Source organism: Acanthopagrus latus, chromosome 2 (assembly GCF_904848185.1).
Source record: "Acanthopagrus latus isolate v.2019 chromosome 2, fAcaLat1.1, whole genome shotgun sequence".
Lineage (NCBI taxonomy): Eukaryota > Metazoa > Chordata > Actinopteri > Spariformes > Sparidae > Acanthopagrus > Acanthopagrus latus.
In genome coordinates this window covers 25037136-25063312 of record NC_051040.1, presented here as the reverse complement: position 1 = coordinate 25063312, position 26177 = coordinate 25037136, and the positions used below count along the sequence as shown (strand labels likewise).

Genomic DNA, 26177 nt, shown 5'->3' with positions numbered 1-26177 from the left:
TGAGTGGCAAAAGTAGTCATGTGACTCCACCAATGCAGGCACATGCACTGTTGCTCAGCCTCTTTTGCTGCTCACAGTTGGCAGCTTTTCAGTAGTCACGTGACTGAGCCCAACTAGTGAGTCATGTGACAACTACTAAGTGGGTCAAAACCATCAGCGAAATTATGCCATCCTCCTGGACACACATGCACATTAGCAAGGCAGCTCAGGGGACCCAAACCCTGATTAAAATGAAATTCCCTCTCCCTCTCCTTCTCTGAACTCCCAGACTGTCTCCCTCCATCTGTCTTTTTCTCTTTGCCTCTGTTATAGAAATAATGTTAGTTAATAATAAAACAGATGGTCAGGTCCCTCCAGACCTGTGCATATCAGCTTTGATAAACATCACAGACACACACATGCACATACACAAAGGCAGGCCATCTGTGCCACTGTGCTCAGGTGGACACTGGCAGGAAGTCTTAACATGGAGGTCAGACACAATGAGCCATATTATAGACAGGAAGTGAAGTGATGTAGTTAAATGATCAAAAGTGAATATGACCAAGGTTCATTGTGAGCCCTGATTTTAGTGATGTCATTGGGATCATGGGGTTTTCCCCAATGCATTAGCTTACTTCTAAATACTGTTCAAACAGAAAAGAAATGGTCTAACATGCTAAAATCCCTTCAGTAAACATCTGTGCTGCTGGCTTTGTAGTTCGAAAATGCAGTCAAGACTATTATTTTGTTATTAATTATACATGGATGGCATTTTTAATCAACCTCCAGGAAGTAATAATTTCATCTCAGCTATCAGGTCATCACCATGCTATAAATAGAACGAAGCAGTGAGCCCCAGTGCTGCACATTAAATGGCAATGTGTGGACGACCCGCTTGCATAATCACGCAGTTTGGTGCACAGTCTGCTGCAGCATTAGTTCATTCAGCCACAAATACACAAATGTCCATGTGATCACTTGTACGTAAACTCAGTGAATCTGTGTGTGTGTGCCTGTGTGAGAATGGAGATGCTTTTTGAGCTGGATGAGAAGTGAGCAGCCAGTCTGGTATTTTATGTTAAAGCCTGTCCGTTGTCTCTAACAATGTTGTATTCCTGCTGTCTTTTTCTCTACTTATGTCATTTAAACTTCACATAGACAGGCCTCCATCACTCTGGTGTCATCTCCCGACAATAGATACATTTGTTTGAATGAATGTTTAGAAATAATGTTCTACTTTATTTGTGACTCTCTATGTAACAAGACTATAGACAACAATATCTAGAAACCAGGAAGAACTTTTGCAGGTCCAAGATGCTTTGAATTTGGAGTAAACATAAGACCAGGATGTTTACCAGTATGGATCAAGAAAATTATATTAATATTCAAGGATTATTGATTATTCAATATTATTATAGTAATTTTGACCCTCTATGGCTGACCTGCAGTTTACATTTAGTGCTGAACACTGTTTAGATTATTGAAATAATCTTAAAATAAAATAACAATTCATTTATTTTTTCATTTTTTGCTAATCTAACTAGTCTGTAATGATGAAATGCAGCTCTCAATTATGCTAGCTAGCTATTGCACTATTCACAGTTCTTCACTTGACATGTAAAGTCTAATATGTAAAAGCTGTAGCTTGGAGACACTGTCTAACATCGTCAATCCAACTAACCATGCTGCTATCAATTTCAGCAGGCACAGACTCTGCTTGTCACCAAATTAATGGTGGTGCTGCTAGTTGGTGGAACACACAAATCGGTTGCATAAATTTCCCCTCTGAACAAAATGTCTGTAAATAAAATGCGGTTTAGATCCTGTATGCATTCTCATGTTTCTTCACTTGTGTTTTTTGACCTATTATGTCCAGATTCGACAATAATGTACTCAGAAAATAGTATCCATGAAAAGGTATCTTTTTGAGAAGTAGTCAACACTCAAATCCAACTCTCTGTTTCTGTTTTCCTGTCTTGGCTTGCAGGACTCAGCCAGTGTGAAGGTGCCATCATCCTGCACCCCCATGGAGCTAATGGAGCTGGCTGTGAGGAAGTGGCTGACCACCCACGGGCCGGAGGAAGAGACGTGGAGGGGTCAGTATGTACTGAGGGTCAGCCACTGTCTGGAGTTCCTCTGTGGAGACAACCCTCTGATTCAGTACAAGGTCAGTGAACACCATGTAGCTGGGTTGGGTGGCTATCAGTGATTGATGGACCCTTCTCAGTATGTACAGCATGGTTAGTGATTGTTCTAGTGTGACACTGGTATGACAGTAATCCCAAAGCCTGTTTTATGACTGCTTTGTAAGAGTCCAAGCAGCTGGTAGCCCAACAAGAATCTCTCTGGTAGCAGTGCAAATGGTGGATTGTATGTTTACAGTATCCATGTTTATGTGTAAATTGTTTTCAACAGTTTCATAAAAGATTCAGTGAACTAACATTATGGCCTAATGTGCACACAAAACACATCCTTCAGTCAGCTTATGCCTGATGCTGGCACTAACTTTGTTCAGTTGAGGAAAGCATGTACAGTAGTCTCATCATTCTCCTTGCTCTCCACACATTAAATATCTGCATGGTGTTTTTTTTTGTTTTTTTTTAAGACCTAGTTCTTTATTTTTGAAAACCATGCACAATAATGAGAATGTTTAACGTATTAGTCATGTGGCCAGTTGCAGACGGGAGCGAGCTTTAGAAGTGGGCAACAGACAAAGGATTCACCAAGCATTAAAAGTAGCAAGGTTACATTTTTTTGCAGGAAGAACAGTGTTATGGAAGGGTTGTGGCAGGTGAAGCATACATTAGCATGCTGGCAAGTGATTGTTTAAAACACAGAGATGTGTACATCAGAAACATTAGTTTGAAAGAGAGGACATTCACTGGGAGCAGTTACTGTCACTAATCTGGTTGTTTGTGATCGAGGAGAAAATGAATGACCTCAGTGGAGTAACATATTTCACAGTGTGTTTTTTCTTTAAGTTCTTTCATTATTTGCTTTTTATATTGTACAAGGTTACTGTTGTATTTCTGTTCAAGTGAAATGTTTAAAATAGGGAGGCCTTTTTTATCAGACATTAATCATGAAATTAAAGATGTTTTAAAGTAGCTAAATTTGTAGGTATCTCAAGTTCAGTAAGCTTAGTGTAGTTAGTAACATGTCTTGTTTTTTAACATGAGATTGAAGAAATTTATAACTCCAACGTATCTGAAAATGGCTGGTTTCCTGTGCGTGTGCACCCTTGTATGTTGTACTTGTTTGATCAAGTGTGCTGACAAGCTGTACATAAATTTCACTTGTTATGGCTTGCTTACTTTTCTGTCCTAAAATTAATTGACCTGATTTTTTCTGAAAAGCAATTCAACTTCCATTTTTAGTAAAGCTATGATTTTTGCAGTTCATACATACAGCTAAAATATAAAAAGGGATCTAGCTGTTTTGTGTTTGACACATTAGATATGCACACAGCAAAAGATTTCCTGTCCTGTCTTGTTTGCAGTACATCCGCACATGCATGCAAGCCAAGGAGCCTCCACACCTAACTCTGGTCCACACCAGCAACGTCAAGGCCATGTTTGATAAGGATATCACTGCCATCGGAGCTGTGGTCTCCCGCAAGTCCTCCAACCCACCTTTACCACTACCTCCCAAGAGAAGGGTTCCCACGGTTAGTCCAGCAGCATGTGTGTCTGTGTGAACGGCTGTACTTTTCACCTTCTGTTTTGCAAAGCTTTTATCTTTTCAATATCTGCTGCTGTTTTCATGGGAACTTACTAAGGTCCTTTACTAACAGCCACATATGCAGGTCAACTGATTGTTTTGACTTTTGACCTGATTAATGTTGCACCTATGAAATTTGACTGGTGATTATTTGGCATCACTAGGACTAAACCGAGGCTGTAATGAAGATTTTTTTGATGTACACAAAGATAACCACACAATATCCGCCAGTGTGTCCTGAATATTGTTCTTGGTTCACCAAAATGGTAAAAGCTCCACAGTTTGATTGATCCACCTGCACTGAGCGAGGCAGGTGTGGAAGTTTACTGAGTAAACATGCACTTGGCAGCTGCCACCTGTCTTTTATGAGACAGTGTACTGAGTGTGCCAGAGCAAGCGTGCACTGCCCTGCCAGCATTTGCCACGTTGTCAGAAAATATTGCAGGCTCCTCACTGCAACTGCCGCCAGGTGCACAGTGAAATCACCCTTGGATGTGTGCATCCACATTTTAAATGTCAGGTTGAATTTAATTGGCCTTCGTTGCGTGTCTCCTAGGGGTTTAACTGGCTGTTGCCAAGCTGACTTTTGATGCTTGGTGTTGTTTGGAAAGTCTGTAAATATAACAGGTGTGAATCTTCTTTTGAAATGTTACCACATTATATTTATCACTTATCAACATAAGAGCATTAAAACATTTACAATGTTTTTACCGTCCCCAGCTTTTGATTAAACATATTTGTTGTTTACAGTAAAAACAGCCATCAATACCTCATGTCCACTTTTTTGATGAGGACATACAAATGATATGATATTAAATCCAGTCATTTCTTAATAATAGGTCTGAGAAAAATGAAGTGTCACAATCATTGTGTATCAGGATTTGTGATGAATTCAAGCATACTGTAAAATGTGGTCAGTGAGGCTGACAAGTACAGATGTGTATAATTTAATAAATGCATGTGCCTAAAAAAGACACATATTTACCTTATGAAGAATTAATGGTAATAATGTTCTAATAGTTGGTTTGCAGCTGAAACGAATAATATGTTGTAGAATATCTAACAACTGTGAAAGATATTCATTGTACTTTTCTGGAGACAGAAAACATCTGACTCTTGAGAATGTCAAGCACATTTCATAAACATAATTGTTTTGGATTTTGCTTTTGGGAAACATTTGGAATTGTGTTGAGTTTGTAGTTATTTGTGTTAAAACATTAATCGATTGTCAAAGTTGCAGCAAATTCATATTCTTTTCATTGACTGTTCGAGCTCTAAGCTTGGTCAACTTTCCTTTTCTGTATCTTCTTTCTATCATTCTACAGTTTATTCTCTCCACATGATCACAATAAGAAACTGTTATTGCAGCCTTCATCACCTTTTGACCTCTGTGACTCTGCTTTTTCTGGTGAATATTGCTGCTTTCTCAAAGATCACCTGCCTGGGACTGGATCAACTGGCATCAAGTTTTATACATTTTTCTGTAGTGTATAGCTAATGAGCTTAGAAAAGATTTGAACATTTTACTGTTAACTTTAAAAGCCAGGACTGGACATTCTCCATGTTATATCTCAGACTTTCTATCGCCCTCAGTTTCTGTGATCCTCTGATTTTGGTGCAAGATCTTAAATTGAAAAGGTCCTCCCTCTGCTTTTATGATTTTTTTGAGAAGTAACTGCTTCAATAGCCTTTTTGCCCGGCTATACAACTACCTAACCGTGATACACATTTTTCATGACTTAAATAGCTTAAAAAACTGATGGCAGGGATGTCACAAGTCAGGAGCTCATGAATGTGTCAGCACAAAACCTGATGTAACACATCAGATAAACATCTGTCACTGCCTTTGGTGAATGTCATCTTATTTGCTGATAGACCAATAGCAATCAACAAGGCAAATGTTTAACTCATACATCGGTGCATCCCTGTTCTTTACTTTAATTGTATTGTAAGTGCTATGAAAATACAGTATATAGCATTGCAATGCAGGCAGATTGGAACACAGAGGCAGACAGAGATTCTTGTCGAACTAAGTTTGCCATAGCAGTGTTGTTGCCTGTGACAGGAAGTGAGATGTATTTTCGGGAAAGGAACGTCTTATCAGATACTCTGATATAGTGTGGTAGGGGACCTGACTGATAATTGGTCCAAACAAAGCAAGAGAAGGGCCCAGAGAGACGGGGTGTTTGTGGTGCTACAGTACTAGGAGGTCTTGTTCCTGCCTGTAATAATAGAGCCAGACACAAATATAGTGTATTATCTGACATGAGGCTAATTGCACACACCATCACGCTCCATTATTTAAACACACCAACACACCAACACATATACAGTACATCCACCCACAAAGACAAAGGCAGTAAACAGCAGGAAGTGTGCTAGTTAGTCATGTTCAGAGACTGTAGGTGTCATGTGATGCTGTTTTTCCTGCTGACTGCTGACCCTTGCAAATCCACTTGGCTTGACATCAGAATGACCTGCCTGACCCCCCACATTGTTTGTGTTTTTCTGTGTGTGTGTGTGTCTGTGTGTGTGTCTGTGTGTTCCCGCATAGGGAACGGGTGGGTGTGAAGAAGCAGGGTGTGGAAGTACATATTTTGACACTACATTATGCTAATACTGCTCACTCATTGCAAGTCTCTCTTTCTTCTCTCACTTTCTCTCTGCAGCAAGTACAGACGTGTGTGTGGGACGTGTCTATCCCGTTTAAGATAGTCCTAGTGAAAGGCAGCAAGGTGAACGCAGAGGAGACGGCCAAGGTAAACTCCTGCTTTGTCCACATCCATATACAAGCTGTTAATATGTCACTGCAAGCACAGTCAGTTTCACATTTAAGATTTTTATAACCACTTTAGCTCAAATGTGAGGCTTTGAATACTTCAGATTATCTTGTTGATCTCTTTTTGTTTTCATGAAGCTGAGCTAAGAAAACAAGTTGGCATTAAAGGATAAGTTTTGCAGTGCTTTTAAATAGTTATGTACATATTTAGGAAAGCTCATAGAAACACCTAACAGGGATTGTGTCCTATAAACAAATATGGTTTTGTTGCCACAGACTGATATACAGTATCTTATTTCTCTGTGCCATAGAGCTCCATTGTTCTCCAAAAACTATTAAAAACAGCATGAGTCACACTGGCTGACATGTTCCTTTATTATCATGAACACACACACTGTAGTTTATTTTAAGTCGATCCTTCAAACAGTGTTCTGCACCGAATGGGGATTAATATTTCCCAACAAAGACACTCCTGTTTTGGTAAAGTTTGTGAATAATGGGAGCTTTTTTAAGCTGATACTGTATTTCTGTTAACCATTTTGAAAATTTTGCATCATCAGTAGGAATGAATTTATATTAATAATCTGCCGTTTGGTATGTTCATGGAAGTATGTAGTTGGAATTATGAAAAATTTAAGAGAACATCAGACCAATCATGCACCTCTAATCTCTTATGAAAGCATCGAGCAGGCAGGCTTTTTAAATAGATATCAAATTAAAAGATGGGTATGATATTGATATCCTTGACAACCCCTCCTCCCTGCACAGGTCCAGGTGAGGGCGGGGCTCTTCCATGGCACTGAGCTTCTGTGTAAGCCGGCAGTGAGCAGTGAGAGCAGTGGCCGCTCAGACCACACGTGGAAAGACAGCACGCTGGAGTTTGACATCTCCGTCTGTGACCTGCCGCGCATGACCCGCCTCTGCTTAGCTATCTATGCCGTCATGGATAAGGTCAAGAAGCAGAAGTCCACCAAAAATGCCCACATCAACAAATACCAGACCATCCGCAAAGCAGGGAAAGTGGTAAGAGAATGCTTGTACACGAACCCACACCGTCTGCAGTTTGAAGTGGGTTAAATAAGGACAGAAACAGTAACACATATACACCAGCTTTAACTAATAATTCATTTCATTATCTTTGGCCTGTGTGATCCAGCACTACCCCATAGCTTGGGTCAACACCATGGTGTTTGACTACAAAGGCCAGCTTAAGACCGGAGAGCTCATCCTGCACTGCTGGTCTTCCTTTCCTGGTATGCACCCTCTATATCTACGAATGCAGTTGAACTAGGGTTAAATGAGCTTCTCCACTGCTGCACTTAATGCATTTATGTTGTTTCATGTGTGTTGGTGTGTCTCAAACAGATGAACTTGAAGAGATGCTGAATCCCATAGGAACCATTCAGACCAACCCGTACACTGAGAACGCCACAGCACTGCACATCCACTTCCCAGAGTACTCGCCACATTCCATCATCTTTCCTCCCTTTGACAAGGTAAGACAGCAGTCAGTCATTACACTCATACTGTGTCTTACTCTAGAAATTAGAAATGTACTAGAAAACTAGAAATGTACCTGTGGGCCAATAAATTAGTAATGCACACAACAAACATTTCAGGACAGTGCCATTCTCAGACTATATTTGAATGTAGATGACAGTATTTCACCTCTGTGGCCTTTTTAGACTCAGCAGACTCAAGTGCAGTTGAATGTTCATTCAGTGTGTGTTTAGTCATACTGTGCTCACTTACTGTTTTGCAGATACTGGAAAAAGCTGCAGAGATCCTCAAAGCAAATGACTGCATGCCCATGGTGAGCTCATATATAATGAAGATAATTATGTGAACATGCCTAAATGCATTCAGAATGCATACAAGACAAATCGGGTAAAGATAAAGTGAATTATTTGTCTCAAGGGCTGTAACAAATAGACAGGCTGCACCATTGCGCTCTGTCTCTCCCCATTCACACATTTTAACACATGCACGCACACAAACACCACATGTACATCGACCTGGACAGCTTGTTGCCTTGGATACCCATTGTTATCACTTCGTCAGGGTGTAGCAGCAAAAATATTTAAATCTTCTTCAAAACTGGAGACTCTAATCAGATTATTTTTACGTCTTCCTGTCTCACCGCCCCTCAACTAAAACCCTACTCCTGGGCGTGTTACAGCCACTTACATAATCCTGTGTTATGTTGAAGGCATGCCTGAACACACCCCTTTAATGTGAGATGTGTGTATCTGAAACCTTAGATTTGCACCAGCTACAATTTAGTGTCTATTTTTCACCGAATGTCCAGATGTTTATCAGTTCATAGATTCACGCATTTCCTCAGATATTATTTCTCTATAATCGAAGTTGCAGCACATTTTTGCTTATAACCTTTATGTTAGTGGTTGCTTAAGGCATATGTGTCCCCTTTGAATCAGATAATTTCCAACCCTTTCCTGAGCAGAGACTGTTCTGTGTTAGACCTTGGAATGTTGATCATGTCGAATTGAATTCAAAGTAGTTTAAATCAACTTTTTGAAGCGCTCCTGCCATCTTGTGGTTCTTCACAGTCACTGCTGCTGCTCATCATCATCCTTTGATTTCCTTTCACATCCTGGCCCTTCTAGTTTTCTTTCATCAATGCTCTTTCATCATCTCATCTTCCTTTCTGCTGCATCTTCTTTACCTACTGCCAAACTGCCCACCCAACTAACCTTTATTCCTTCCTCATCATTTCTCTCAGACTCGCGGTGGTAAGAAGTTCCACATAGAGCTGAAGGAGATCATGGAGCGTGATGCCCTCTCTCAGCTGTGTGAAAACGAGAAGGATTTGATCTGGACACTACGCCATGACTGTATAGAAAATTTCCCTCAGTCGCTGCCCAAGCTGCTACTCTCCGTCAAGTGGAGCAAACATGAGGACATGGCCCAGGTTAGGGCAGCATATCCGCTGTTTATCTATTTAAGTTCAGTCAGTCCTTTTCAATCTACAGTTTGGTGACACTACAGATAAATGCAAATAAAAGTAGTTTTACCAATTGAGCATCTTTAGAAGCTATTAACAGACTTGGTTCAAAACCAAGTGCTTTTGAAAGAAATATTGAATTTAATTTCCCTCTGTAATTTCCCTCCCTTTGTAAAGCATGCTTGCTCCCTCTTCTTCTTGTTCCTCTTCTTCTTCAGATATGATGTTGAAGTTGAATTGACAGAGCCTCACTATCAGATTTTATTGAATCTGCCTTAGAATAAATATTTTTTAGGAATATGCTAATGAAATGCTCTCTGAAAGCTAAATACAATTAAAATTGGGTTCAGTACTGAACAAACTCTCTACATAAATGGTGTTACATTACACTGCATCTTACTTATGGAAACACACTGCTGTTACCTTCAGCCCGTACTGTGTTTTAGCAGCAGAGACCAGTTGAGCACAGCATGCATGAAACAAACACCTGTGACAGTCAGTTTACTTGGTTATTCTACAAGTGCTAGATAGAGGTCTATCTAAACATAAAGGATTCATTTCAAACCTGAGCAACTTACATTTATTTACCAAAAGGAATCTCTTGATCACAATTGTTGTTCCTGTAAGACTAACTACAGTGGTGTGGTTTCTGATAAACATTTTATTCACTGAACTACATTAGGACTGTATGTATGTTACTCTGATTAATCATTTGCATGTATATTTCTGAGCTTCTGTCTGTGTGGGTCTCAGCTCCAGGCACTGCTGCAGATCTGGCCCAAACTGTGTCCCAGAGATGCTCTGGAGCTTCTGGACTTCAACTACCCTGACCAGTATGTCAGAGAATACGCTGTGCGCTGTCTGCGTGATATGAGGTAAACATTTGTATCCACCCACACATACAGTTTTATATATTACAGTGGCCTTCCCTGTTTTACTTGTCTTTTCAAGCCTCTACATTCATATCATCATCCACTGCAATCCATTAGACTTTGTAACATTCCCCCTCTTTCTTGCTGTCAGGTGATAGTTCTGCTTAATTCTCCTTCTCCTAAAGTGCGACAAAAGCACATTATCCCTTGAAATCAAGCTACTGGTTTTAAAATGAAAGAAACGTGAAAGCTAGAAAACTCTCCTCTCATGCTTCTCTCTCTTTTTTTCCTCTCTCCTTTCACCAGTAATGAGGAGCTGTCGCAGTACTTGCTACAGTTGGTGCAGGTGTTGCGTTATGAGCCTTACTATGACTGCGCCCTCACCCACTTCCTGCTGGAGCGTGCACAGGCCAACCGCAAGATAGGACACTTCCTCTTCTGGCACCTAAGGTGTGTATGGACACGTGGTCTGTGTGTACATAGAAAGAAAGGGAAGGAGGCTGTTATGAAATCAGTTGAGTCTTGAGTGCATTCTCTTCTTTGCTGCCCTCTATAGGTCAGAGATCCACATGCCAGCTGTTTCAGTCCAGTTTGCCCTCATCCTGGAGGCCTACTGTAGAGGCAGCATCCCTCATATTGAGGTTTTAAAGAAACAGGTATGTGTCACAATAACAAACAAATAGACAATCTAAACTATCATAAGACTCTGGGATGCCTCAATTCAGTTTCAGTTTCCAAGTGGCATTACAAGTGACGATAAAATGCCTCTGGACATAATCGGACAGAAAAACCAGTCAGAGCAGCAAGTTGGGATGGTGCCTTGTCCATTTTCAAGCAGAAAATAAAGGGCAGGATGGTCACAAAATTCCTCAAGTTACAGCTGAACAATTTTGCTGAAATGTGTTTCTGAAAGCAAGATGAGAAATAGACAATGTGGTGAAATACTATTGATTCATATTTGATCAGCACTGAAACACTCTGATCTGAGCTCCTTGATGTCTGATGGTGTTTCACAGGATAGACCTGCTGACCACACCAACTGTAAGACCTACAACCAATCTGGACCAGTGACACTGTTATTGTATCAACCCAGAGGTTGTTATGGCCCATCACAAACCAGGTCAAAGGGAAATCTGTTGAAATGGGAAGGTTATGAGACATCAGAGAAAATGATACATAACATAGCTATCCTTCAGACTGTTACTCTACTGGTACTTAAAAACCAGAACAGTTGTAGTCTATTGCTGATCCCCAGTAGGACTCAATCTATGGTATTTTTAGCACGTCACAGTGACAGCAGCGTCACCCTCCTGCCCTCTATGCTTTGCCCTCCACACTGTTGATTCTGACAGTTCCTCCTGTGGATGCTTCCTCCTACTTCCTGACATTTATCTGGCCATCCTGTTAGGAAGAGCATGCACACTGCTGACATGGTCTGCTTAAGGAGGTATATAACAGGGATTATCAAAAAAATCATTCATGTTTTCTGTAACAGGTGGAGGCCCTGAGTAAGCTAAAGTCGGTAAATGAGCTTATTAAGCTGGGAACCATCAAGAACGCTCGAAGTAAGACCAAGGAAGCAATGTTGACTAAGGAGGCCATGATGACTTGTCTGAGGCAGAGTGGCTACTCAGAGACTCTGTCAGACCTGTACTCCCCTCTAAACCCCAATGTCCTGCTGTCTGGCATCAAGTAAGAGAACAGTATTATGATCACAGGTCCAAGTTTCAGATCAGATTGTACTTTTTCTTCTCTGCTTCACAATGAAATTCATTGTCTCTTTTGACTCCTGTTATCAGTGTAGAGAAGTGTCGGTACATGGACTCTAAGATGAAGCCACTCTGGATTGTTTACAACAACAAGCTGCTGGGGGGAGACACACTGGGAATCATCTTCAAGAATGGAGATGGTAGGTGGAATCAAAGAACCAGGGAATGGAGGTGTGAGATGAAAGAGAAAAGATGTTGGGAGGGAGGACAGTAGAGACACATTAAGGTCATGATGATAAGGGATAGAAATCACTTTCCATTTGTTAAGTAATTTTTTGCTTTTAAAAGCACATTTTTCTTTGCATTTTTAAAACATATCTCTTCCTCACCTATTCCCTTTTCCACAGACCTAAGACAAGACATGTTGACCCTCCAGATTTTGAGGTTAATGGATCGGCTTTGGAAGGAGGCTAATCTGGACCTCAGGTGAGCTTTTTTGGCCTTTTATCTGTGCGTGTGTGTGCGTACGTGTCTGACTTTGTCGAGCTTGTTTGTTCCTGCTCTCTGCAGGGAAGGGGAAGCTTTGGTGGGGTGCAGCAGAGGAGGGGATACATTAAATTACCCCATGCTAGTGTGACCTCCAGCCCTCTTACACCTTCGACATTCATCCACGCAGACTCACACACACAATAACTGCATTACACCCTAATCAAATCCACACTTTCGCACTTTTACAAACCCCTTTTCTCCCTTCGTCATACACTGACACATCTGGAGCTGAGCAGTGGAGGGGGTTGTTTTGACAGTTGAGCTTGAGGAAAGTGCTTCGGATTACAGGGACAGCAGTTCAGAGTTCAAACACAGTGACGGGACATTATGAATGAAGGGAGGGACAATGTAATTAAAGCACTACGATGTGTTGGATTTGAGTTTGTTCTGTGATTTCTTGCTGATTGATTTCACCACACGTACCCATACTTGTTGGCTGGCTGTAGTCAATTTTTTTTAATAATTCAAACTCAACACTTACCAAATTGAGGAGGAAATGCCCAAAAGTCATTTGGTATCCATTAATCCATCTATGTCAGACTGAAAATGATATCTAGAAGTGTAGTGTGTTTTGAGCTCATGGCTGGCTGATTCGTAAGACATTAGGGGTCACTATGTCCAGGTCATGAAATTCTGTACCAACCTACTGCCATCTTGTGGGCAGAAAGAAGAAAATAAAGTCCATGAATAAGAAAACGTACAATGCATCTGGCTGATCTGCGTGCCATCACATAACTGGCATATGGTCCTCACCAATGTTCCCATCTGTCCTGTCTCAACTCAGTGTAAACTGTAGGATACTGATACTGTCTGACAGAGGAAATTGCACCCAGGGGAGTGGATATGAATGAACTTGCAAATAGCCCACTGCCTAATATCTTAATCTAATGAATATACAACAGTGGAACTGAATCTACAGCAGCACACACAAAGCTGTGCATACACTGCATGTTTGATGACCCAAATCAGACTTTTGCTTTCATGTTGCAAAGATTTTTCTGATTCATGTTATTGAGGACTGTTGTATGCTGTTGTATGTTGAAATAAATGTGACAAAAATCAGACACTGTTACTAATACATCTTATCATTAATACAGAACATATATGCAGAGTATTTCAAGAGTAAACCAAATCCAAATTGGGGCATTAGTTAAAAACTAGTGGTTAGTATTTGCCAGACTTACTTATTGTAAAAAAATATACATTAACCATATTTTTCTCTGGTAAAGGTCAACAGTTAAAATTGTATTAACAAGTGTTTATGTGAAAGTACTGGATTATGTGTTCTGCATCAGGGAAATATATGACAAAACTATTGTTACAATGATATGAGATCATTTATCATCATTATATCGTGGTATGCCATAACTGTTGTCTTTTCCTGGTTTCAAAGGCTGCATTACAGCAAAGTGATACCATTTCCTGAACTTTCCAGACTGCTCTACTTGTTCTGATACTGGCCTTTACTCTCTTACTCATTATATCCATATTACTAATGACCACTTATCAAAAATGTCATGTTAATATTTTTTGAAAGTACCATCCCAAAAATACTGTTGCATTATCGATATCTAGGTATTTGATTAAAAAAATACGGTGACAGTTTGTCAGAAGTGCTCTTGGGGACATTTCGAAATATCAAGATATGTATCGCAATCCATCATCACCCAGCCCAGGACGGAAATATTCACAATGAAATCATTAATCAACATCAACATCTCGTTTCTACTCTTCATGTACATGTCATGCAGAATCGTACCATATGGTTGCCTAGCCACAGGCGACCGGGCAGGGCTGATCGAGGTAGTCTCATCAGCCGACACGATTGCCAACATCCAGCTGACCAGCAGCAATGTGGCAGCTGCTGCCGCCTTCAACAAGGATGCTCTGCTCAACTGGCTCAAAGAGAGAAACTCTGGGTAAGACGTTGCCTGCTGATTACATGGGTGCAATAAAGGCACCACTGAGGCAGCATTAGAAGAGAGTAAGAGTGTATAATTTGTATATATTGTATTGACAGGGACGCTCTTGATCGAGCCATCGAGGAGTTCACTCTGTCATGTGCAGGCTACTGTGTAGCCACCTACGTCCTGGGCATCGGAGACCGCCACAGCGACAACATCATGGTCCGCAGCACTGGACAGGTAAGACAGGCTGCTCGTTTTTGCTTGTATGAATTATCAAGTGTCTGTTTCTTTTCCAGTGTTCACATATTGGCCTTCTTGTTTGTCAGCTCTTCCACATAGACTTTGGCCACATCCTGGGCAACTTCAAGTCCAAGTTTGGCATCAAAAGAGAGCGTGTACCTTTCATCCTCACACATGACTTCATCCACGTCATACAGCAGGGCAAGACAGGATACACTGAGAAGTTTGGCAGGTTTGTTCGCCATAGTTCATCCCTTTATCTTCACCCTGTGTTTTTTTCTCATTTATTTGTTGGGAAGACTGGATGAAGAGTGCTCAATATTTTTTTGAGATGAAAGAGTGTAAATACTAAATGAGGGTTGACCGTCTGAGGAGGGAGGATGTTCAGAGGCACAAGATGTATTCATGGACATAGAGCAGCACAATCTTATGTAAGTTTGTCCATGCAGTATCCTCCTCCACCAGCAGCTGGCAGTAGCTGCTCAGGCACTGATGAACATCAAGTTTTACCAAGGAGAAATGCTATCTGATAAAATATACATAAAAACTGGTATAGACCTGACTTTGGAAAGCAAAACCTCCTGGTCTCCCTGGATTCATAAACTAAATATTTGATGATGTTACATTTTTTCTACAAAAGGAAGATTGTTTATAGCAACACTGTGTAATGATGACTGCTGCCTCAAGTGAAAATATACCAAGTGAAACATTCTGCTAAATTCTGATATTGGTCTTTATTTAATAATTAGATACAACATTACTCAGATGACAAAAGACACATTATTTTTCTCATACTGTAGATTTTTTCAACTACATTTGTGAGTTATCATTCCCAGATATAGATGATAAGCTTATATATATCATCACTGAACTGATTATGACTCTGGAAATGTACAGACGTGTGTTTGTTACTGAGGCTGGAGAAAAATACGTATTGATGTGTGTCTTGAAGCAGCGCTGCTACAGCGAATGTTGTTTATCACTGAAATAACAGCGGGGGAACACGTCAGGTTGTGTAAGTGGAAATACCCCTGTTACAGTAATCGTGTTATTATGATCTTCATTTTTAAGTTTACTGTAGGAGGGTATGCATGTGGAGACATGTCCTCCTGTGTAGCATTAACTGTTTCGATGGCTGAAGTTACTACATCCCATAAGTAATCTAAATAAATGTATGATGCTCTCATGTGTGTAGCCTTACCAGAGCTGTGCCACAGTGAGTTTGAGATGGTGTTGAGTGTTGGATTGTTGTCAACATGTGTCCATGAACTATCATCACTCATGGTCTGAAGCAAGTGCAAGTCTTAACATTATTAACTGCATCGACTGTATGGCTTTATATTTCTAACTCAGTATGAACATGTGACATTAAAGCTGCTCATCTAACAACTGAGCTTCACTGCTGGGTGTTGGTGGCATCTCATGTCTGATATGAGACCGTCAGCTACACATGGATCAGTCCTCAAGTATGTTTTATCTGTCAAAACAGATGTACAGTTGTGGTAAATTGCTACGTCAGCTGTGGTATGTGTGGGTTCAAAAAAGAGTACATCTTGTACCAGACACAAAGTGAGGATGTGTACAAATCATGTTGTGAAGCGGAAATACCAGGGTGGAAGTGTGCCCTCTATACAAAGGCTGACAGTTTATTCAAAACATAATGTTTTTGTGGCTGGGCATTGAGATGTCTACATGATTTTCAGCACTCATTACTTAATACATTACAACAACTGAGTCTATAGAAGACCTATTTAACTAGCATACACATTTTGACTACTTAGGTTTCGTAGCTTGCAAAGTCAGTGGTTGTAATGAGGACTCTGAAACCACCTAATTTGCTGACACTGCCATACGTCATAGCATGGTTGGCCTAAAACATAAAGGAAGTGTTGTCGCCCACAATATTTTTTTCATTTCACATTTCTCAACCTTTGTTTTCGATCATAGATTTGTAGATATGTTTAAAGAAATATTTTAACATGCCGGCCAGAGCCCTCTGAACAGGCATGACACAGCATAATTCAGAACACTAATAAGAGAACACCACGTCTATTACGAACTCATAATTAAAAATCCAGAAATGATGAACTCTTTGTTGCTCTTGTAGTTTCCGTCAGTACTGTGAGGAGGCCTATCTAATATTGAGGAAGAATGGGAACCTGTTCATCACACTGTTTGCCCTCATGCTGACTGCTGGACTGCCGGAGCTCACCTCAGTCAAAGACATCCAGTACTTAAAGGTAACACACAGGCACACACAGAGGGTTTATACATGTAAAAAATGGATGTCAATCATTGGGGGTGAAAACTGATATTCAGAGCATCACAGAAACATCCACAATTTATTACAAAACATGTTATGTTAGTGTGTTTTCTGTATTTCTTCACCTTCAACCCTTTTGGCAACTCACCTCTGCAAAGAGAAAGCTTTGGGTGGAAAGAAAAGAGAATGTGTAGTTATTAATAGTAATGATGTGCACTAAAACAAGATATAAAAAAGATGTCAAACTCAATCTATCAGACTTTGTCTTTTGCATATGCTTTGCTTTGATGTTGTTCTTGAACTTTTGGACTGTTTGCCTACACCGTTTGGCTTGTGGATGACCATTTCATACCCAATCATGACAGGGTCACCTGCAGCCCGTGAACCAGGTCTTGTCTTTATACTAGGGGTGGGAATCTCTTTGCACCTCACGATTTGATTCAATTCGATTTGAGTTTGTCACAAATATGACTTTCTATGAACACAGGCAATGTTCCCTGAGAGAAAAAATAAGAATAAAAAAAGCTTTTGATGCAATAATCAATGGCAGCTTGCATTTCAACACATTATGGAACTATGTATCAGCTCTCATACTAAAACATGGCTACTTGCCTACCCACTTTCTTTTTTTTTTCCATTTTCCTCTTTTTTTATTGTTATTCTCACATATTACATTACACAACTGGTATCGATTTCTTGATTCGCAATTATTGAATAACCAGAAGAAAGGAAAGCATCAGCATATCAAATCATAGCTGTCACCATATTATCCTTGTGTAATGTTAAAAGAAACATAACCTGCATATATTTATATTTTAAAAAAACTAACCAAGGGCAGACAGAAAGTCGAATATCAAAAGAAACAAAACAAAACAAACAAAAATACATAAATATATATAAGAACAACAATGATGAACCAGAGCAGGATGTAGGGGTTTGTAACACTAGCTGCATTCAGTTGTAGGAAGGCCAAACAACAACATTATCTGAGTTTTGTTATGTATATATAAGACATATAAGACCAGGCAGTCCTTCAAACCAACAGAAATGACATGGAGAATGGATATAGATAAGTGATTTAGATTCTAGGGTGTGTCTGTGACATTTGTACATAGGAAATCCACTTTGACCATGACCTTGTGAATTTGTCCAATTGTAAACGAAGTGAGAAAGTAATCTTTTCCATTATATATATTTCATTAACAATATCAGTCCATTCCTCTATTGTGGGGGAGTCAGGATGCAGCCAGTGTCGTGTGATGGTTTTCTTGCCAGCGGAGATCAGAATGCCAAATAAGTATTTGTTGAGATGCCCTGTGAGAAAGTTAGTTTCTCCCAGAATAAAAGTTTTGAAATGATATGGTATTTTCATATTAAACACTGCCTACCCACTTTCATCAAGTTTTAGTTTCACTGTAGAGCGTCGGTATAGCTGTGTCAGTGAAGTAACGGTGAGATGATATTGTGTGTCTTGACTCTAGAGTGAACACCATCGTCCGAAAACCCACGTTCTCCACAAGTGAATACAATCTTAAATCCAATGCAATAAAACTTGCAATGGATTTGGTAATCCGCTTTGCTCTCTCAGAGTTGGGTGGAAGTTGTCCCACCGCCTGCTCGATTGTTCTCTGGCTGGTATAGAATAGAATTACTTACTGACCCCAGACTGGGAAATTATATTCTGCAACAGGTCGCTGCTTCTCTCCCAACTCTGGGTGGTAGTGTACAAGGTGGTTTCTCAAATTAATTGTGTTGCTGAAGTGTTTAAGTTGAGTTCCACAAACCTTACAAACTGTGTAGGGCTTATCAATTCTCCCGTCGTCTTCATGGAACTCAAAATGCTGCCATACATTAGCTTTCAAAGAAGTCAGTGCCGGTCTTATAGGCTTGGTGCTAGTCATTGCAGCCATTTTGTCACTGCCTAAACATAAACAACTTGCACATGTGTGTTTGGTGCGCATGCATGTACAGCAGAGAATCAGCAGGTGCTTTCTGTAGCACTCTGCATCAGGTGAACTGAATGTTGCAGCGGGTGAACTGATTTAAGTTTTAAAATTCTGATTATTAATTCATCTGCACCGAGACATAATCATTCTAGAGAGAATCGCAATGCATCGAAGAATCAAATTTTTTCCCCACCCCTACTTTTTACTGTAAATAAATCGACTATAGGTCTAAGAGGGCTTTGCTAATAAATGCATTCTGACATATATACCACCAGAAATGATGGCTAAAAACTTTTATGGACATTATGGCTCAGAGAGCAAAATATAAGAAATACAGTTACTGTGTCTCAATGAGTTGCTTCATGCATATTGACAAGTTCAGATTAAGTAGATTATTGTTATATTGTTTCATTATATGTTAGCTGCCATTTTAAACACACTCTGTGCCCATTTCATTTATTTCCTCCACACTTGTAAGTTCATCTGCCCTCTTGACTAATCCTCCTCATTTGCTTCAAACCCTCCCTCCTCAGGACTCTCTGGCCCTGGGTAAAACCGACGACGAGGCACTGAAACAGTTCCGCCAGAAGTTCGATGAAGCCCTGAGAGAGAGCTGGACAACCAAAGTCAACTGGATGGCCCATAATGTGGCCAAAGACAACCGCTCCTAGAGCAGCTCAGACCCCTCAAAGGCCAGGGGTCAGGGACCACAAGGACACAGTGGAGGAGTGTGTGAGTGCGCAGGAGGGCAAAGGTGTTCCAAGGAGATGGGGTGAAAGCCAACCTGGTTTAAAGAAGGGAATCTAGCAGAATATCCCAACCATGAGAAGATTCACCCCCACTTACTGTATACACAGAGTAAACCTACTCTCCTACGAAACTGGTCAGTTTGCCTGCATCCTTACTTCCTGTATCCCTCCTCGCATTGCATCACTCCAGCATGGTGCCTCCTGAAAATCCAAATTCATGGTCTTTTGACATTTCTGTGGAATCATGGTGGGCAAAGTCGTTGCGAGTTTTGCACAGGCACATCAGCTGATGGAGCTCACAGCCAAAGGAAGGGAAGTGAAGCACCTACTCTGCCCACACTCTCCCTACGGGGTGGGTTGACAACAATAGTTGTGTATTGGAGTGGTTGAATTTCATAAGATGGACTTGAAACTCGGCTTGTATGGACTCTGAAGGGGGACATGGTATGAGCACACCCCTGAACTGTTTTGAGTACAGCTGAGATATCAGATGGGTGTGGAAGCGCAGAAAGGAAAGGACAAAAACGTCTGACCCCCATGTCTTAAAACAATGTGCACAACGCCCACAGGAAGTGCATCTTAACTGTTTCGCTCCCACTGCTCCAAGTGTGCCTCAAAACTGCGGGAAGATTGTATTTTTTATGAGTTTTTTTTTTCTGTTGCCATTCAAAAATGTATCATGAGACATCTATGTGCCAGACTACTTTACTAGTCCACAGAGAAAACTTGTACGAGCGAAATACTGATGAAATAGAAGGATTGACTAGATAAAAAGATGCCCTGAGCCTTCTGGTCCGCTGTTTTAATCTCACTTCATTTGAACAATTGAACACTGGAATGTTTTCAGAAAGATATATATGAGAACTTTTAAATAGTCTTTAAATGAACTAAACTCTTTATTTTTGTCAAATCAAGAGCATTATTGGACAAAGTTTTATCAGATGTGAGTTATCACTAGTCAACCTGTCTTAAAGCCTAAAAGGAAGTGAGCCTTTAAAAGCGCCATCCCATTCATGTTAGCAACCATGATGAATAAACTCACTGAGGAATAACTCATGCTTTTAACATGTTAGGACCAAAACAAAAATGCAACATTTAGTCATTCTGTTGTTCATACTGTGTTTTTAATTATCTGTCTCTGAACTGAATGTGAAAATACGTGCCGCTCTCTTTTTAAGTGTATTGGTTTTTATATGAGCAGGTGTGGGCGGAGTTTGGGGCCTGTGTGGGCAGGGTCTATCAGTAGGGACATTACACTGCGATGCAAAGCTACTTCCTTGTTTTTGACATAAGGTGCTCCTCAGCATCTGCATCTCTGTTTGATTTTCGTGCAATATCCGAGTATATGAACCATATCCTATTATATAAAACCTTAGGCCAGGGCCTAAGCCTATAATGGTTTCTCTCTGTCGGTTTATGTGTGATGCAGCTGTATTTCGCACCACTAGCCTTCAAAAGTCTCAGACACTGGATATTGTCAAATGTACAGGCTTTTATTGTTTTGCTGGTTTTTGTTTTCATAGGAGTTTTATTAAAGTTATTTTCCAACGCGCTGCATTTCCGCCTATAGTCTGTGTTTTTTTGTCTTCTAGATGTGGGTTGTGTTGCTGCACCTGCACCCACCAGCAGCATGGATATTTTCTCAGTTGGGAGATCTTCCTGATTCTGGTTCAGAAATATATTCCAAGCTATTTTTGCCTGCTTTATGTGCAACAGAAAATAAAAAGGAGCTTCATTGACAAATAAAAAAAGTTATTGTTGACAGAATTGGTTGACAGCTATCAAGTTTAATTCCCCTGTTTAAAGGTGAAGATGATAGTATATACAAATGACATAATCTAGGCCCAAGGTATGGTTTTAATCTCACAGGAGGTTCATCTTGAAGTGTAAAGCCTCACTAAATACTACTTTATCTGTACATTCTGACCTTGTATTCAAGGCCACACCTCAGTATTGGGGATGCACAATACAAAACAAGTGAGAGCACACTGAGGACTTTATTTGAAGATGTAAGATTTGACCAAGGACATAAAATACCGTCCTAACCCTGACACACATAAGAGAAAATAAAACAAATGCTCGCTCACAGTTTGAAAACTCTCCAGTCCAGGTATTTTCAAAACATTTCACCAAGTCTCAATTGCTTAGGTAAAATTAACTGAAATAAAATATATATTTTTTTAATACTAAGTTGTTTTTATTTGGTTGATTTTTCTGCTACTTGATGCTACAGAGAGATAAATGGAGAACGCTCAGCATTGTTCCTTAAAAGGACAACCAGTTTGAATAGTGGTGTCAGATCGAGTCAAATGTAAAATGTTATTTACAGCCCCTATTTGTAAGAAAGTTGATTTGTGTGTCTCATTCCCTCTCTCTTTGGGATTGTAGGTCGGGGTCGGCCACCAGCGGAAAGTGTCAGCATTTGACGAGTTGGGAATGCGATTTAAAGACCTATCCTGTGTACTAAAGATGTTTATTCTATGATCATGCAGCCCAATTTCATGAGCCACATAGTCTGAAGCGAAATTCTCAATTCAGAGAGATCTTCGGGCTTCCTCTGACTTGACTTGTGGCCCGTGAAACATCATTTGATTTGATTTTTCCATCAGCGTGCGGGTGAGGAGATTGTGACTCAGTTTTCATTTTTGGGTGAATTTATCCTTTTAATTTGTAAAATAACCAATAACTATAGCTGTGACAACATGTGTGTAAAAAGAGGAGATGTATAAAGTAGCAAGACATGCAAATACAACATACTCCACTCGTGCTTCAAGGTGCTGATAAGGAGTTGTTGCATTAAAATCCGAGGCGCTCTTCTTTTGTTATGATGAAGAGCACCAGACATTTGTCATACCAGGAAAAGCCTGTGTGTTAATAATACGTTTACTACTGGCTCTCTTCTATTTAATTGCCCCAATAAGTCATAACAGTGAGTCAACGTGCACGATATCTAACCAAAGCAGCTAAATAGAGGTCAACTGTTATTATTATAGTTTTTTCCCATGAAAAAGCTGTATTGTTTTGCACACAACCTTGACATAGATATGGAGCTTTCGAATATGGTCCAGTGTCACTTCTCCTTGTTTATAAACTGCAAAGTGCAAATTGTGACCTCCTATCTCTACGTTGGAATTAAGGGATATGAAAGGGATGTTTGAAAGTGCCACCCACCCCATCATGAAGCTCCTCTGTGTGAGGTTCTTTGTTATCTGAAGTGTACAAAAGTGCTTTTTTATTGCTGTACGAATGACTCAGAAACTCTATTTCTCTTCGCCCTGTGGGAAATGTTTCAGCGATCAGCATTTATTGGTTCTCTATTACTTTAAGCCGCAGTCATTGCTCAGTGTGAATCATCTGCTGTGTGTGTGTGTGTGCGTGTGTGTGTGCGTGTGTGTGTGTGTGTGTGTGTGTGTGTTGTTCACTGCAGTTACATAATTCACCTTTACCTGGTGGAGGACACAGCTGCAGACGTAAACAAGGGATATAAAACATCAACTGAAAAATAATCTGAAAGTAAAAGATTTAAACAAGGGCAGTGAAGAAAAAAAACAATGGTAAATATAATTCAAAACGTGAACGTGCTGAAGACACAGCGTGTCTCGGCAAAGCTCTTATGTCATCCTCGGCGTCTTTAGATGGAATAAACTGGTGCTTTTCTTATCTGATACCCCCTCCGCATCTCCCCCCCCCGAAATCACCTACGTCAACAGGTGGCCAGTGCTGCCTGACTTTGACATTTATGAATAATGGCTCCATCCAACACACAGGCGTACAAGGATAGAGCAGTTAACTGGCTGTATGATGTTTCAGTCCTCCTCTGACTCACTGGAGACGCTACCTTAACCAACGCTTACACATATGCTGCTCTACATGCATGCTGCCTCATACGTTATGTGGTGGTCTGTCTTTTTTTTTTTTTTTGGATGCTGAACATGCATTCAGAAAGCAGCAGCAGCACTTAGCTTGAGTATTTCCATTTTCTTTTACTTTATACTTCCACTCCGCTACATTTTGGAGGCAGATGTTGCACTTTTTTACTCACCTCATTTATTTGATAACTGCAGTGACTAGTTACTTTACAGATGTTCGAGTGTTATTATTATTGGAGTAAAAATAATAACTAATTCAGACGATGAAGTAAAAGTTCACAATCATTTCTGATAATTGTCTGTGTAAATATATGTTCATAATTTCCTTTTACATGTGTTTTGGAAATTTTGTAGTATTATTTGGGCAACTTTTACTTTGAGCAACGTCATATTTTAACACTTTTCTTTTACTCAGTATGACTTCCGGGTACATTTGAAAACATTGGTGACTTGCCTTAAATAATCAAGGCTAACATCACTACTTGAATATTTGACTGGTGCTTTTTATTTACAGGTTCAGTGCATACAATGAAGAATATAATATTCATTATTAAGTTTTCATCAGTGTATATTCTCCTGGAACTAAGAATTACTTTTTTTTTTCTTGACCTTAGAATGAGCCTTTTATATTTGCAGAGGGAGGGAGTCTTCTTCTACTGAGTCCTGTTTCTTTGCAGCCACTGCGAGCAGAGAGGCTCAGCTGGTTGTAATCTGCAACCGCACCACTAGATACCACTAAATACTTCACACTCCTCTCCTGTGGAACCATATTCCAGTGTCAGTTTGGGAAGCAGTCACCCTCTCTGCTTTTAAGTTGATAGAGTTTCACAGGATCTTGGCTGACCTGCCACAGTCAGTCCCCCATGATGCACTGTCCTCTCTATCTGTACACATTCCCTCTTTCAATTTGGATTTGTTTATTCATCAGTAATTTTTGAATTCTTATTTTTAACAAAAAGAAGTAAATGCAGGTAATCCAAGTAATCCTGTGACTTGTCTTCAACATCCAACCTCCCTCCTCAGTACACTGAGCTACACGGTGCAGAACACCAGAAGAAGTCAGTTCATGCGTGCATGGTAACATATGTGGTGATACATGCAAATTAAATGTAGAGGATATCTGGTTAGATAATCATAATAGTCATGACCGCCCGTCAAAGCTCCTGGGCTTTAAAGATAAAGCCGCCCACATCATGACTCACCCCTGTTTAGGGAATTCCACCCACCTCTAGGCTCTCCCTGTCCCCTCCAGCAAATAAGGAGTGTGTGTGTGCATGTGTGTCTGAAAGAAAGGATGATGATGACAGTGATACATGAATAAATCCATTTTTTTTCTCAGTTCCACCCACAGAATGTAGTGCGGTGAAGATTTTAATCCATCCACCTACGCTCACATCCACAACTCAATGCAACAAGTTAACACCTCTAGTCTTGGGCCCGTCGAAAGGCTCCCTGGGAAATGTTGGAAAGCACAAAGCCGACAAGTGAACCTCATACTGTAAGTGTGATATCATACAAGCCAGTTTAGAGAGGGTGGATGTGAGAGACTTGGTTCTCACATGTTCTGGTGAGTGGACATTGAGTGTCATGAGTCAGACTGCAGTGTGTTGGCTGTTAGAGTGCCACCTCAGTGGGGGTGCATGGTTGCCACTTGAAACTGGGACCTGCAATACTCAGACAGCCCGAGTCTAGATTTCTGCACTGAGCTACTCCACGAAAGCTCTTGGCTGAAGAAGGGAAAATATGGTGTTGTGGCTACCGTGCCAAGCGTGAGAAAATAGTGCCTGCTCTCCAGCCACGGCCACTCATGGATAACTGAGATGCGTAAGCTTGGCACCAGGGACAGTCCCATTCATCATAGCAGGCTGCTGAACAAAGGTCTCAGAGGAAGTGAACCTTCATCCATGTCAGATGTTATGCCTGGTGGTGCAAGCAAGAGAGAGGGAGTGATTAAAGCCTGACTCTCCCAAATCACTTTCCATATCATTAATGACTAACAGCAGACATGTTAACATTGATGAGAATAAAAATACCCACTTCCTATCTCGTGTTTGAAACAACCCTCCACAATGTCAGCAGCCATGCTATGCATGACTTCTCGAAGGAAGGGTGCATCACTACAGTGCGATATGACGCATGTAACAGCAACGGGGACAAAAAGAAAAAAAAACCATATCTGGTTAGATCACCAAATACGTCGGTTGACACGGTCCCACCGACAGTCTTTCTCGGCGTATGTTTTTAATACTGTAAAGTTAAAAATGAGCTCTTATGGGTGCAGTGTTTTGCATAACGGCACGCATCTTCCAACTCAGGAGCAGTTTGAACATTTACTTCAGACTACCACAGCATACGAAGAATTTCGCGCGACTCTGCCTCAACAGAGCCGAGGCAAACTGGGCGCGGTCCTCCTGTCTGTTATTCTCTGTGGCTCTCCGTTTCCTGGTCATTTTCGACTCGGACATTTGCATTTATGTAATTTCAGCATTTGATACTTTTTCGCCGCTGCGTAATCGCAACAGTCCCGGCCTCACGCCCCACTATACACACAACATGGGATTCCACGTGCAGTGGGTGACTTGTTTATATAAAACGACGGACAGGCCTCTGGACCAATGATATCGCAC

General features: G+C 40.6%; 1 protein-coding gene and 1 long non-coding RNA gene across 4 annotated transcripts in view; one reads left to right on the top strand and one right to left on the bottom strand.

Annotated features, from left to right (window-relative positions):
• Positions 1–21238, top strand: part of pik3cb (phosphatidylinositol-4,5-bisphosphate 3-kinase, catalytic subunit beta) — a 52833-nt gene extending 31595 nt beyond the window's left edge. For 2 of the 3 annotated variants that reach the window (XM_037123759.1, XM_037123776.1), the window contains 19 exons: positions 1970–2149; positions 3482–3649; positions 6372–6461; positions 7250–7504; positions 7638–7734; positions 7847–7977; positions 8244–8294; positions 9225–9413; positions 10200–10321; positions 10625–10768; positions 10875–10974; positions 11814–12010; positions 12118–12227; positions 12435–12513; positions 14328–14495; positions 14597–14720; positions 14810–14955; positions 16831–16963; positions 19466–19603. In XM_037123759.1, the coding sequence (XP_036979654.1) occupies positions 1970–2149; positions 3482–3649; positions 6372–6461; positions 7250–7504; positions 7638–7734; positions 7847–7977; positions 8244–8294; positions 9225–9413; positions 10200–10321; positions 10625–10768; positions 10875–10974; positions 11814–12010; positions 12118–12227; positions 12435–12513; positions 14328–14495; positions 14597–14720; positions 14810–14955; positions 16831–16963; positions 19466–19603 (2622 nt within the window). Of the gene's footprint in view, positions 1–1969; positions 2150–3481; positions 3650–6371; positions 6462–7249; positions 7505–7637; positions 7735–7846; positions 7978–8243; positions 8295–9224; positions 9414–10199; positions 10322–10624; positions 10769–10874; positions 10975–11813; positions 12011–12117; positions 12228–12434; positions 12514–14327; positions 14496–14596; positions 14721–14809; positions 14956–16830; positions 16964–19465 lie in introns of all 3 variants that reach the window. The other variant, XM_037123769.1, reaches the window with a different exon arrangement.
• A 3609-nt stretch (positions 21239–24847) lies between these two features.
• Positions 24848–26069, bottom strand: LOC119010309. The gene is made up of 2 exons (XR_005071946.1): positions 25588–26069; positions 24848–25470 (listed from the first exon to the last, which is right to left on the bottom strand). It is a non-coding gene; the product is annotated as an uncharacterized LOC119010309 (long non-coding RNA).
• Between the last annotated feature and the right edge of the window lie 108 nt (positions 26070–26177).